This window comes from Monodon monoceros, unplaced genomic scaffold (genome assembly GCF_005190385.1).
Source record: "Monodon monoceros isolate NGI ecotype Baffin Bay Population unplaced genomic scaffold, NGI_Narwhal_1 Super_Scaffold_18, whole genome shotgun sequence".
NCBI classification, from domain to species: Eukaryota; Metazoa; Chordata; class Mammalia; order Artiodactyla; family Monodontidae; genus Monodon; species Monodon monoceros.
Genome location: NW_021703774.1, coordinates 143,319,367 through 143,334,782, shown reverse-complemented (window position 1 = coordinate 143,334,782; position 15,416 = coordinate 143,319,367). Strand labels below are relative to the sequence as shown.

The 15,416-nt window shown below is 39.9% G+C and overlaps 1 protein-coding gene across 4 annotated transcripts in view; it reads left to right on the top strand.

Annotated features, from left to right (window-relative positions):
• Positions 1 to 15,416, top strand: part of MAST2 (microtubule associated serine/threonine kinase 2) — a 192,540-nt gene that overhangs the window by 13,741 nt on the left and 163,383 nt on the right. For all 4 annotated transcript variants that reach the window (XM_029229653.1, XM_029229652.1, XM_029229651.1 and 1 more), the window contains exons 2-3: positions 7,749 to 7,896; positions 12,917 to 13,059. In XM_029229653.1, the coding sequence (XP_029085486.1) occupies positions 7,749 to 7,896; positions 12,917 to 13,059 (291 nt within the window). The remainder of the gene's footprint in view (positions 1 to 7,748; positions 7,897 to 12,916; positions 13,060 to 15,416) is intronic.

The following is a 15,416-nucleotide window of genomic DNA, read 5'->3' as shown; positions in this document are numbered from 1 at the left end:
AAGCAAGGCATGAAAAATGACACTGGTTACCTCAGGCAGGGGAAGGCGATGTGACTGGGGAGGGCTACATGGTGGGTTTTGTCATTCAGAAATGATTTGTTTTTGAAGCTGGGTGATGGGTACAGGTACATAGGTATTTGTTTTATAATTTATTCAAACTGTACATATATGTATATTATAAAATTTATAATGTATTATCATGAAAAATAAATAAAATTAAAAAAACAGGAATAATTGGATAGAGTACTTGTGGGAGGGTAGATTGTTATAGGACCCTCCCTGAGGTCAGAGGGAATAAAACACTACTGCTGAAGTGGAGCTAGATGTGTAGGCGATTTCCTTGTGAAACATGGCTGTGAATGGGAACAGAACCCAGAGAGCTAAGGTGATGGTAGGAGGAGGGGCAAAGAATGATTTTTCTAAGATGGGAGATACTAGACTATGCTTGTTTGCTGCTGGGAATGACACAGAGACCATAAAGCAGGACCAGATGGGAACATAGAAGAGAAAGGGAATAATGGAAGGGGAAGGAGGGGCTCGGGTCTAGGGCACTGGGCCTCAGAGATAAGGAGAGGTCCTCAGGCCCTTCATTGTAACAGGAAGGAATGAGACAAAAGATGAACACAGATACTGGGAGGTTTAGAGATTCAGTGGTGGGAAGATGAAGGCCCTGGAACAATTCTCCCATGTCTGATGGCTTTTATTTTGTCACTGAAGCGTGAGATAAGATCATTTTTCTTGGTTCAGCTGTCTTCCATCAGTCTGTGAGTGAGTCTTCACTGGAGCAGTGTGGCATGGTGGTCAAACATGTAGGCCTTGGAGGCAGGCAGGCTGGAATTTGATTTTTTGCACCCATTTAACAAACATTTGCTGAATTGTGCCTTATGCCAGTCTTGTCCTGAGTCCTGCTGAGGGTGCAAATGTATATGGCCCCTAGTCTCAGGGAGATCACTCTCTTTACGGAGCAGCCGGGAGGTGGGGCCCGTCATTTCTTAATTGATCTTTTATTTCTAATTTTTTCTTAAGCTCTCTCACCTCACTGGTGAGTTTATTTGAATCTGATTCATGTTTTGTAGCATAAATGTCTTTAGTAAATTTTAAAATCATATGTTACAGAAGGAAATGCCAATGTATTTATATGCATTTTTACTTACTGTGTTCTTTCTCTGTTCCGAAAGTTGCTTATTGTATTATTTCCTTTCTGTTTAGAGAACTTTCTTTAGCCATTCTTTTAGGATAGGTTTGCTGCCAATAAAGTCTCTTAATTATCCTTATTTCTGAAGGTCATTTTCCCTGGTTATTGCTTCTGGTTGACAGTTCTTTTCTTTCAATGCTGGAAAAATACTGTGCTGCCACTTTATTCTGGACTACATAGTTTCTGATGAGAAATCTGTCATTCAAACGTTTTTGTTTTCTTTTGTTTGTAATTTTTCTGAATTTTAATTATAATGTTTCCTGGCATATTCCTGTGGGTTTATTCTGCTTGGGGTTCACTCAGCTTCTTGAATCTGTAGGTTTATGTCTTCTTCACACATTTGGGAGGTTTTCAGCCATGATTTATTCTAGTACTTTTTCTTTCTTTCTCTCTTTGTCCTTTCCTTTTGGACTCCAATGACACAGACATTAGATCTCTAATTACAAAACCATAGGTCCTGAAGCCTCTGTTTACTGTTTTCACTTTGTTGTTCATGTTGAATAACTTCTGTTCTTCTGTCTTCCAGTTCACTGTTTCTTTATTCTGTCCTCTATGTTCTGCTGAAAAGCTTATTCACTCAGTTTTTTTATTTTGGTTATTATATATTTCAGTTCTAAAATATCCATTGGGTTCTTCTTTATGTTTTATTTTTTCCTTTGATTCAAGTATGGATACCTTTGCTCATTGAAATATTTTTATCATGTATGTTTTATACTCTTTTGTCTCTCATTTCCTCTGTTACTGCCATCTTTTGTGTTTAGTTGAAGAAAAAAAATTTTTTTTTGGTGTAATGAACCATTTTGATCCCCTTTCATTTCCTTTTGTGTGTGCTTTTTTTATATTTTCTTTTTGCTTTGCCACAGCGATTACACGTAACATCCTAAATTTATAGCAGTGTAGTTTGAATTGGTACCAACTTCACAGCTTGGAGCTGTGTACTCCACCATTTTGCTGATGTTATCTTTCACTTGATTTTAATCTTTGTTTCCCCAGTGATAAATGATGTTGAGAATGGTTTCATGTGTTCATTTGCCATATTTGCCTCTTCTTTGCTGAAATGTCTTTTTTTTTTTTTTTGCACGGTATGCGGGCCTCTCACTGTTGTGGCCTCTCCCGTTGCGGAGCACAGGCTCCGGACGTGCAGGCTCAGCGGCCATGGCTCACGGGCCCAGCCGCTCCGCGGCATGCGGGATCTTCCCAGACTGGGGCATGAACCCATGTCCCCTGCATCAGCAGGTGGACTCTCTACCACTGCGCCACCAGGGAAGCCCCTTGCTCATGTTTTTTTATTAGCTTGTGTGTTTTCTTATTATTGAATTGTGAAAGATCTTTATATATACTGAATGCCAGTCTTTCTCAGATGTGTTTTGCAAACATTCTTCCTCCTGTGTGATTTGTTTTCATTTTTTAACAGTATCTTTTGAAGAGTAGTAGTTTTTAAATTTGTTGAAGTCTATTTATAAATTTGTTCTTTTTAAACTTCTGCTTTGTGTGTTATCTAAGAATGCTATCTAACTCAAAAGTATAAAAATTTATTCTTGTATTTTCTTCTGAAGGTTTATACTTTTAGGTTTTATAGTTAGACTCATGATCCACTTAGAGTTAATTTTTATATATGTTGTCTTTGATATGCCTGAGGTATGGGTCAGGGTTCTTTTTTTTCGCATGTACATATCAAGCAAAGGTTTTTTGATAAGGATTAAGAGAATGTACTTTGATTAGTGTGGCACCTGGGTTTGACTCTTGGCAAGGTAGGTCAGGAAGACTCTGCCATAGGGTATGGATTTTTCTTCACCTACTGAATTTCCATTCATATGGGATAAGACAACTCCTATTGAGAGCCCAGGTTCTTAGCCTGATAGACAAGTTTTTAGTGTTTAGACTTCTGTTTTCAGCTGTGAATCCTTTGCTTACTTCTAATCCTATCCTTAGTAGCATGACACAGTATAAACACAACGCTAGCCTTGTGGGTAAAGTTAGCCTGAGATTTGCTTTGATATTGTGGAGGAGGGAGATGGTTCTGACCAAGAGAGGGAGGACTCTCTGTGAGGACTCCCAGAGCAATAGGCAAAATAGCTACAACTTAGTACTCTGAATTAAAAGAGAAAGCAATAAGCTCTTAGAGTTGGAAGGAGCATGTAGAAATTGTGTAGTCAGGCAATTTTCAACCTTTTATTTTTGACAGTTGAAATTTATATGTCATATATTAGATATGTTATTGTTATGATAGATAAATACACATTATATGTAATTTCTGGCATGCAGGCTGTAATTCTGCCTTTTAAAAAATCTCACTTAAGAAAGAATGTAACATAAGTGAACTGACTTTATTTCATTGATAGTATTTACCAAGAACCTGCTTTCATTTAATTAAGAGAGTATACTGATTGCAAACTTGAGTACTTTAAGTCAATTTCAAATAATTTGTGACACGATCCTCACAATTGGTCAACATATATTTGTGTTGATGGCATCATATTGAAAGTTTTTATTTAGTCTCGTGGTTCTCAAACTTTAGTGTGCTTCACAATCACTTAGAGGGCTTGTTAAAACACGGATTGCTGCTACCCTCCCCCAGAATTTCCTATTTAGTAGATCTGGGGTGGGGCCCTAGAATTTGCCTTTCTAACAAGTTCACAGGTGATGCTGATGCTGCTGATCTGGGGACCACATTTTGAGAGTCACTGCTTAGGCCAACTTTCACCTTACTTTTTCAGTATCCTAGGGGCACAGTCCATTCCTTTTAAGACGGCCTTTTTTCACTGTTAGATGGTTCTTCCTATAATTAAACCTACTTCTCCTTCTGTTATTTTTATCCAGTATATCAAACTGGCCTCTGAAGTAAGAAGTTTACTGTCCTATAACAGAGGAGATAGCCCTCTTGTAGTTGAAGAGAGTTATTCATGTCTTCTTTGTTTTATTTCTTTCACATTAAATGTTTATAGTTTCCCTAATAGTTATTGGAAGAGTACTGCAATTTGTAGTTATGTTAATATTGCCATAATAGTATTTTATTTGTAACCTTGTTTCTCTTGCTATATTCCCTGGGATTCTATCCAAGCCAGAAACCTGGAAGTCATCCTAGGCTCCTTCCCCTCCTTAACTCCTATTTTGCTGAAGAATCATTTGAGTGTAGAAATGATAGGAACCAAATAGAAATTTGATCCAATTTAAGCAGAAAGGGGGAGCTTACTATAAGGGTACAGTGGTATGCCGTTAAATCTGAAAACATGTGGTTTGGCTGGATCTCTCATAAGTGACTAGAAATGGGAAGTAGAAAACTGCAAGAAGCAAATTAGTTTGGAAGTTAGAAAGGAAGTTCCTCTTCCCATGCCCTTTTTCTTTCTTGGGCTATGTGTGGTTCTGTTTTATTTGCTTCATTCTCTTTTCCTGTCTTTTAATGAATTCTTTGGTAAATTCAGTAATGTTCTGCTGTTTTAAAAAGTGCAGTCTAGCTGAGCAAGAGAAGCGAGATACAGAACAGTTCATACAGAGTGATTCCATTTATCTAATATTCTGTTCGAAGCCTGGATAGTAGTTACCCTGGAGGGATAGTGTAGTGACTAGAAGGGTGCACAGGGGGCTTTCTGGAATGCTTGGTTATGTCTTTTTTTTTTTTCAATCTTGATGCTGGTTCCATGGATATGTTTAACTTGCAAAATTTATTGAGTTATATGCTTAGGTATATGTACTTTTCTGAAATGAGTAATATACTTAAGTAAAAGTTAAAAAGACGTCCTGATTTAAAAGTTAAATTTCATTTCCCATTTATATTTCCTTCCCTTTGCAAAGTTTAGACAGGGGAGACTTGGAATAAGAAGGTGCATGATCTGCTTTCATTATTCCTCTCCTCTGTTTTCTGGCTTCTTTACTTTGGTATGTTATGATAGGGAATAGGGAGATTGAAAAGGATATGACTTTCTTTTGGGACTTCCCTGGTGGCGCAGTGGTTAAGAATCCGCCTGCCAGTGCAGGGGACACAGGTTCAATTCCTGGTCCAGGAAGATCCCACATGCTGCGGAGCAACTAAGCCCCTGTGTCACAACTACTGAGCCTGTGCTCTAGAGCCCATAAGCCACAACTACTGAGCCTGTGCTCTAGAGCCCATAAGCCACAACTACTGAGCCTGTGCTCTAGAGCCCATGAGCCACAACTTTCTTTTAACTGGTGCTGATCTCGTCCTATCGGTTGTCGATCCTTTTGTGGCTAAGACTAACTGTTCATCCATACAGTGTAGCAGGCATCCAAGTGCTGGCTCTCTCAAGTAGCTCATTTGTAAGGTATTTTTGGGATACTTTTCTTTCCATATTGCCTTCACATAGGATATTCCTTCAGCATGATATCTTACAAGGCCTTCTCACTTCCCTCCACCCAAAGCTGCTTGCTGGGGTGTTGCTTCTGTGAATGGCCAGCCCTTTTTGGTGGGTTACCAGCATTAGTGCCCAGACCCTGCTTTCTTCATGGTTTCTACTTGATGCATAGGTACTGTTTCATCCTCGACACACCAGTTGGTGGGAATATAGGCTGTTCCCTTACTGCCTTCTCTTTTCGCATTGACTACTCCTTCCAATTCCCCTTTCTCCCTGCTCATTTCTGTTAGAGTTGGATGGGCACATCAGTAGATTTAATGGTACAGTGCCTAAATATCCCCCTTTATCCTTTTATCCATTTACTACCAATTTTTAAAAAAATTTTATTTATTTATTTATTTATTTGGCTATGCTGGGTCTTAGTTGCGGCACGTGGGATCTTTGTTGCTGCGTGCGAGATCTTTGTTGTGGCCTACTGGATCTTTTAGTTGTGACATGCGGGATCTTAGGTGCAGCATGCGGGATTTAGTTCCCTGACCAGGGATTGAACCCGTGTACCCTGCACTGGGAGCGTGGAGTCTTAACCACTGGACCACCAGGGAAGTCTCATTTACTACCAATTTTAAAAATACTTTTTCCTCGGGAATTCCCTGGTGGTCCAGTGGTTAGCATTCTGTGCTCTCACTGTCGAGGGCCCAGGCTCAATCCCTGGTTGGAGAACTAAAATCCCACAAACCACGCTATGCGGCCAAAAAAAAAAAACCCCGCAAAACAAATGAAAAAAACCTTTTTCCTTTTCTCTTCAGTTATTTTTCATCAACTTCACTCTTCTTTTTATCCTGGGGTATTTGTAAATTATATTCTGGATGGCCACCACTAAGCAATGTTTGTACTTTCCTGTGTGTGAACTCACCGGTCACAGTATATGACCCTAGAGGCTTTATTTACTTATTTTTAAATTATTTATTTGGTTGCGCTGGGTCTTAGTTGCGGCAGGTGGACTCCTTAGTGGTGGCTCACTGACTCCTTACTTGTGGCACGTTGGCTCCTTAGTTGCAGCTCGCCGGCCCCTTAGTTGTGGCATGTGAGCTCTCAGTAGTGGCATACATGTGGGACCTAGTTCCCTGACTAGAGATCGAACCTGGGCCCCCTGTATTGGGAGCACAGAGTCTTAACCACTGTCCCACCAGGGAAGTCCCCTCTAGAGGCTTTAAAAAAAATCTTTTCTCAAGGAGGCAGGCATTTTTCCATTTATTTCCCACCCCCCTGTGGCTTTATTGCTATGGTATGGTATGGTATGCTATTGCTATTGTACTAGTTGCTTGTGTCTTGTTTTTCAAATGGCAGGTAACATAGATTTCAGTTATTTATTTCTCCTTATGCTTCTCATTTTGTCTTTGTACTGTCCAGGTCAGATTGATGTGCTACTTATCTGTGTTTGTTGTAGCTTCCTTCACTGAAATATAAAAGATAGGCCTCATTTGCCTTATTTTTTATTTTTTTACCCAGAATATTGTCTCATTAATGCTGCTAATTAGGTGGGTGTTTGCTTTAAAATGTCTGCATCTTGATGATGCTTACTGAGTGAGGAGGAAGTGGCATTGGGATGGGGTGTTTATTTACTAAAATACTAAAATAAACATTTAACGTGAAAGACTAAAATAAAGGCAATGGGAAGGCACTGTCAATGCTTCATATTGTCTGTATTTCCTCCATTGTACTATTATAATTTTTCATTGAAAACATGAGTTTAGCTCCTATTATAGACATAAAGAAGGCTCTGAGTTTTACTTTAGCATTAATTGAATGTTAGGGGTATTTCTAACTTTGTATGACAGGTAAAGGAAGGTCTATTATTTATGATTTTTTAAAAACTAAAATATACTTTTCTTTACTAGATACAGGAAGAGTGTGAATAAATGGAGAAAAGTAAATAAACATAATTAGACATGTACTCATTATGGATAATATATCCTGTCAAAGTGCCTTATTGTGTCACCTTGTGAATCTCATCCCCTATTTTTCCTTTGGCATTTTATACTCAATGTCCCACATCATTCACAGCATACCCAAACAGCTGTCACTAAGAAATTTGTTTCTGGCTTTAGCTGTTGAACAGGAAATATAAAATGTTTGCACTTTTTAACTGTAATGAATGTTGTAGAGATATTTAATATAAAGTTAGTTCTTATACTTTCAGAAAAGACATTAAAGGCTTATGTTTTACTTTTTTCACTTTGAAGGATGTGATAACTGGACTTAGTCCCCTGCTCTTCAGGAAGCTCAGTAATCCTGACATACTTTCATCCACTGGAAAAGCTAAACTTCAACGACAACTTAGTCAGGATGACTCTAAGTTACGGAGAGGAAGCCCGGCCAGTTCTTCGTCAGGTAAGTATCTAATTTTGTTTTCTTTTAACAGTTGTGGGAATGGGACTTCCCTGGTGGCACAGTGGTTAAGAATCCGCCTGCCAATGCAGGGGACACGGGTTTAAGCCCCAGTCCGGGAGGATCCCACATGCTGCAGAGCAACTAAGCCCATGTACCACAACTACTGAGCCTGTGCTCTAGAGCCTGCGAACCACAACTACAGAGCCCGCGTGCCACAACTACTGAAGCCCGTGTGCCTAGAGCTGGTGCTCCACAATAAGAGAAGCCACCGCAGTGAGAAGCCGGTGCACTGCAACGAAGAGTAGCCTCTGCTCGCCGCAACTAAAGAAAGCCCACACGCAGCAACGAAGACCCAATGCAGCCAAAAAACAAAAAACCCCCCAGAGTTGTGTGACTGTTTTGTCAATATTTAAGGGTATATCAACTGACTTGGCATCTTGACCCCTTCTTCTGTTGTAATAGTGTTATATAGAACACTTGTGGGTAAGGCTGTCTTCCTTTCTTTACTGTTTCCCTGTTTCCTCATGGCACCTCTGAATGCTAACCTCCTGAACCTGCTGAGTATTTCCTGGTTGACCATTATCACTGGTTATTCCCTTTCAATATGATTTGTGCTCTCTGCTTACTTCTGTAGACTTCACAAACTTTGCTTCTTTTTATTTTCTTTTTTCTCTTATTTCCAAAACTCATTCCAAAGCCCATAGTGCCTCCCCACCTCATCCATAGAAAAGTCTTAAAAAATTCAAAGGGAAAAATTAATACAAGGACATCATGCCCAAATAGGAAGCAATTAAAATGTGGCATAGTTTTAAGCAATCAATAGAGTATGGAAGAAAGAGAATCCATTTGACTTTAGTTGAAGAAGCAGATGTAATCCTGTTACATTCCTTGGCCTACTGTAAACAGTTTTCAGTTTCTTTTTATTTTTATACCTTTTCAGGGCTGTTCCCTTGGCTTTCTCTTCTCACTCTTCTATTGAAATTTTATTTTGTCAGTCATGTATTTAATCACATAGAGCTATTTCTTGTTTGTTTTTTTCCCATAGCATTCTGCTCTTCTTTTAAGGATGTATTTATCTTCTAATTCTCTATGAGTAAATAGATTTTTTATTTTTGGATTAAAAATTTTCTTTTTTAAGTTTTCTTCTGTTTCTGAATCAACTTTTTTTCTTTTGAGCACCTAACAACCAGAATCCATTGCTATGCTCTGAGATGCTAATAAATCCCTTTTATCCTGTGAGGTAATTGTCTGGCTACTGGGTGGTACAATGTGGGAATGTGGTTGTGTTTGACTGTTCTGTCTATAGATTTTCAGTTACTCTGATTTCAGCCTTATGTCTTACTTTATGTCCTCTTAGGTATCTAAGTACTGAGTACTGAACTTACCTGAGATTTTGCAGGGCAGCCTTATGCCCCATTTAATTACAAGCTCCACTAAGCTTATTATACCTCATGCCTTTCTTTGCCCAGTTCCATTGGTTATGATTCATCTATATGCTTTAGATTTTCCCCAAATTTTGTTCATTCCCTCGTAGAGTGTCTATGTGTCTGTCTCTGTCTCTCTTTCTCTCTCTGGTGATAGCCTTTATTTGTTTATTTATTTTGTTTTTATTCTCTCTCTCTTTTTTCTGGCCGTGTGGCGCCATGTGGCCATTTTGCCGGATCTTAGTTCCCTGACCAGGGATTGAAGCTGGGCCCCTGGCAGTGAGAGTGCTGAGTCCTAACCACCAGACTGCCAGCGAATTCCCTCTTTATTCTCATTTAATGGAGTTTCCTGGGGGACAAAAATACAAGTATGTGCTCAGTCAGCCATCTTTAACTGGGAATATTTCTTAAAAATATCCTCAAATTATTGTAAGAATAATAATTAGAATTTTTAAGAAGTTTTCTTTTTTTCTGAGTTACTTGTTTACTAAAGGGCTAGTTGCTCCAGTTGTTCATATTGTTCCTTCTGTTTTTAAGTTGTTTGTGTTCCTCAGATTCTTGGCAGTTCTTGGTATGCTTCAAGCCCTGACCAGTAGATGTCCAAATGGGTTTCTTCTGCTGTTGTATAAGCCTCTTTCCCTAGCAGGCCCTTATTTTGAAGGGAGATAGAGTGATACTAGCCTTTGTATATGTGGATGGGGAAAGTTAACAAACTAGCTTTCCTTTAGGTTATATAGATCCTCATCTATAGGCAGATCGCCTGGAGAGCTTGGCAACATTTGCAGAAGGAAGAAAAGAAACCAGGCAGGCTCTGCTCTGGGCTTGTGGAAGTTTTGAGTACAGAACCATTATTATTTTTTGTGGAGCATTTTATGGAAAGACTTCTCATTAAAGCATGCATTTGAGAGCAGACTTGAAAGATAACTAGATTTTTTTTTAATTGTGTATTTCTGATCAAAAATGTAAAATATCCCAGTTATAAAAAATTTGAGTACAATAACATGCATCATGTCAAAAGTGAAGAGTCCTTCTTAATCTTTACTTTCTTCTATTTTCCCTCCCTCCAAACCATTTATATATACTCCATTATATTTAAATATACATTTAAAATCTTATATAAATATATATAAGCTTTATTTTAAAAATGAACATTGGGATCATAAGCTATATGCTTCCTTTTTAAAAAAATTTTTTTTGCGATACGCGGGCCTCTCACTGTTGTGGCCTCTCCCGTTGCAGAGCACAGGCTCCGGATGCACAGGCTCCGGACGCACAGGCTTAGCGGCCATGGCTCACGGGCCCAGCCGCTCCGCGGCATGTGGGATCCTCCCGGACCGGGGCATGAACCCGTATGCCCTGCAAAGGCAGGCGGACTCTCAACCACTGCGCCACCAGGGAAGCCCCTAAAAAAATTCTTTTTATTTTTAATTTTTATTACATTTTGGCCGCACTGTGTGGCATGTGGGATCTCAGTTCCCTGACCAGGGATTGAACCCGTGCCCCCTGTGGTAGAAGCGTAAAGTCTTAACCATTGGTCCGCCAGGGAAGTCCCTATATGCTTCCTTTCTGCTATTTTCACGTAACAGGAAATGTTGAACATTTTTCTCTTGACTACATGTTCAGCTGCCTCATTATTTTTAATGGGTTCAGTATGTCATTACATGAAGATTATAATTAACTGGTAATGATCATTTATCTTATTTACAATTTTATTATGATGAGCATTGCTAGGGAGATGTTCTGGTCTACTTTTTTTTCTTTACATTCCTATAAGTGGAATGCTGGGTCCAAGCATACTCAAAATTATAATAGGTTTTGCTAAATTGCCCTGCAAATAAGTTGCATCACACTTTGTTTGCAGTAAAAGGATATGTTATAGCAAAAACAAAACCCAAACCTCCTTTTGCTCATACCTCTTTATAAAGTGGGTATTTCCATGACAAATAGGATTTTGCCAGGAAAAAGAAGGGTTTTCAAGTGAATTGATGATCAAGATAAAGCCTGCTGAATATGCAGGGCAGAATATTTAAGTTGAATGAGTGAATGGGTTTGTAAAGAGTGGAAGGAGATCAGGCCAGGAAGATAATCTGGATTTACGGAGGATCTTTTTAGTGTTTTTTAGTGTTTTAAAAGTGTGGCTTAGGGGACTTCGCTGGTGGCTCAGTGGTTAAGAATCCTCCTGCCAGTGCAGGGGACACAGGTTCGAGCCCTGGTCCAGGAATATCCCACATGCCAAGGAGCAACCAAGCCCGTGTGCCACAACTGAGCCTGCACTCTGGAGCCCGCGAACCACAGGTACTGAACCTGTGTGCCACAACTACTGAAGCCCGTGCACCTGGAGCCCGTGCTCCACAACAAGAGAAGCCACCGCAATGAGTAGCCCCCGCTCGCCGCAACTAGAGAAAGCCTGCGCACAGCAATGAAGACCCAACTCAGCCAAAATAAATAAATAAATTAATTAATTAAAAAAAAAAAGTGTGGCTTAGGACTTCCCTGGTGGTCCAGTGGTTAAGACTCCGCCCTTCCCCTGCAGGGGGCGCAGGTTCCATTGCTGGTTAGGGAACTAAGATCCCACATGCTATGTGGCGCCGCCAAAAACAAAAAACCAAAACAAAACAAGCAAAAAGTGTGACTTAATTCTTTAAACAGTAGGGAGTCATGAGAAGGGAATGCCGTGACCATGTTTGTTCTGATTAGATCACTAGCAGCAACGTGAGAATGGTGTGAGGGGAGTTGAAATGGGACTTGAACCTCAGGTAGAAAGTCATTGTAATTCTAGATGCTCAGTCTTTATAAGTGATTTTCTTGTAGTCTGTCAGTGGGATTAAGGCAGTTGGTCAACCTGGACTGAACACATGGAGCCTGGCAAGAATAGTATATATTCAGTGTTTGTCTTCTGGAAACCTAAGGGCCAAATTTGTCTAGGAAAAGCTGTCAGCTCCACTCTTATTGCATTGAGTTGGTGAGAAACTAGGTGGGATGGAAGGGACTAGAAAACTCCTAGCCTGCTAGGTTGGGTGTCAGGGTTGGGCCCTGGCATGATGGTGGATATTACAGAGAATTTATTTTTTTTAATATTTATTTAATTTATTTTGGCTGCGCCAGGTCTTAGTTGCGGCATGCATGCAGAGTTCCCTGGCCAGGGATTGAACCCGGGCCCTGTGCTTTGGAAGCGTGGAGTCTTACCCATTGCACCACCGGGGAAGTCCCTACAGAGAATTTAAAATAGTCATCAACTCAGTTCAGTATTCCACTTGGCATTTCTCACCACTACCAATATAGTTGGAAATTTTAGAGGGCTGCAGATTCTAAAATGGATGTGGAGGGACTTCACTTTGTTTTGGATCAAAGTACTTAAAAAATATATATATATTTATTTATTTATTTGGCTGTGCTGGGTCTTAGTTGCAGCATGCGGGATCTAGTTCCCTGACCAGAGATCGAACCTGGGCCCCCGGAATTGGGAGGGTGGAGTCTTAACCACTGGACCACCAGGGAAGTCCCTGGATCAATGTACTTGTAATCCACTTGATATCATTGTATTTTTTCATTTGTTAATTAATAATTTGTTAATTTTCCAAACCTTGTTGTTGAAGGTAAGCAGCTGCTCCCCTTGTCTGGCAGTGTACATAGCAGTGTGGGACAGGTGACTTGGCAGTCTTCAGGAGAAGCATCAAACCTGGTTCGAATGAGGAATCAGGCCCTCGGACAGTCTGCGCCTTCTCTGACTGCTGGTTTGGTAAGTGTTAGTACAGATGGTCCCTTGCTCCATGAACAAATTCTTGGTTGTCATTCGTCATTATTGCATCTATTATTTTCCTTTTTAGGGTTTGGCTAGTTTAATTTCTCAAAGCGAAGAATGGAAAAGAATGGAATTTAATAGACTGTATTCTGATTGCTCTCATGCTGTCACTGGTACTGATTATATAATGAGAGTCAAGAAGACTCAATATGATTCTAACTTTAATGAATAAATTTCCTGAGAAGGAGCTTTCTTATAGAAATGATTCTAAATCTTGTGAAGTTGTGTTGCTTCTGTGTACAGCTCTGTGGTATACATATTTAGTACATGAAGATAGGGAACATGTTTTGCACATAGTAGGCAGTTCAGTATATACTGGGTGAAAAGAATGAGACTTTTCTTTGTCTAGACTTTGTATAGTAGACAGGACCTAACAGAGGTTACACTGTGTAGTCTGGGCAGGTTGTTTTCTGCCTATTATTGCATCTTGTACCCTTTTACCCTCAGTGGCCCTGCCTCTTTACTTAGGGGACCCATTAACTTTCTGCTGATCTCACACTCTTCCCTCTAAATGTAGGACAAGGCACACGGTAATTTGCAGGGTACAATAACAGAAGCTTGTTCCCGTTAAAATAATCTTATCTACTCTTTGGGACCATAAATCTTTTGGGTTGGCACATAGGGAGTAGAAAGTTTTGTCCATTTGTCCATCCTGGGAAGTGGGGATAGGGGAAGAAGTCTGTGACTTTTAGGCCACAGGGACCATCAGGGTCATTTGTGGAACTTCCCCAACTTTTTATCTTATTTATTTATTTATTTATTTTATTTTTGGCTGCGTTGGGTCTTTGTTGCTGCGCGTGGGCTTTTCTCTAGTTGTGAGCAGCGGCTGCTCTTCATTGCGGTGCGCGGGCTTCTCATTGCGGTGGCTTCTCTTGTTGTGGAACACGGGCTCTAGGTGCGCGGGCTTAAGTATGTGCAGCATGCGGACTCAGTAGTTGTGGCACGTGGGCTTTAGAACGCAGGCTCAGTAGTTGTGGTGCATGGGCTTAGTTGCTCTGCGGCATGTGGGATCTTCCCGGACCAGGGCTCGAACCCATGTCCCCTGCATTGGCAGGCAGATTCTTAACCACTGTGCCGCCCAGGAAGCCCCCAACTTTTTATCTTGAAAATATCAAACCTACAGAAAAATGGAAAGAATGGTACAGTGTATACCCAATTAAGCTTGCTTAGATTGACCAATTTTGTTGTAACTTTACATTTTGCCACATTTTGTTTAATCTGTGTGTATGTATATATTTTTTTCCTGAAGATTTCAAAGCAAGTAACAGACGTTATGCTACCTCCCTCTTAAGTATTTCTCCTAACATCAAGGACAGTCTCCTAAATAACCACAATATATAGTGGACCCTTGAACAGCACTGGTTTGAACTGGGTGGGCCCACTTATATGTGGATTTTTCCCAATAGTAAATGCTAGTACTATAGGATCCATGATTGGTTGAATCCTGGGATGCAGAACTGTAGATAGGGAGGGCCAACTGTAAGTTTATACTTGGATTTTCCACTACATGGAGGGGTGGGGAGGGTTTGGGAGATGTCAGCACCTCTAACCCCTGCATTGTTCAAGGGTCACCTGTATTGTCAGATCCAAGAAGTTTAATATCAATTCAATATAAAAACCATATTCAAATTTCCCTACTTGTTTTCAGCATGTCTATTAAAGCCCCATCTCTCCCCTCTTTAACATCTGGAACTTAAAAAAAAAAAAATCCATGTACCATCATAGAGATTTTGATCCAGTGGGTCTGGGGTGGTCCCAGGCATCTGTATTTTCTTTAAAGCATTATACCTACTTCTAGATGCACTCTTTTGAGAACTACTGCCACTAAGGTAAAGTTGAATGTTTCATTTTAAGGTGGTTTGTTGCAGAGGAAATTCTTGGACCGAGTTTGCTGAATTCCTAGCTTAGGCCAACTGAAGTAGAATATTCCTGAATTAATTTTTTTTTAAAGCTTATTGAGACATAATTCACATATGATAAAATTCACTCATTTAAACCGTACAATTCAGTGATTTTTAGTATATTCATAGATACATGCAGCCATCACTGGAGTCAATTTTAGAACATTTTCATCATTTCAGAAAGAATTCCTATACCCTTTAGCTATCACCTTCATATTTTCACATCTCCTTAGCCTTATGTAACCATTAATATACTTCCTGCCTCCATAGATTTACCTGTACTGTACATTTCATATAAATTGAGCCTTATACTATGTGACCTTTTGTAACTAGCTTCTTTCACTTAGGACGATGTTTTCAAGGTCCATCCATTGTGTAGCATGTATTAGTATG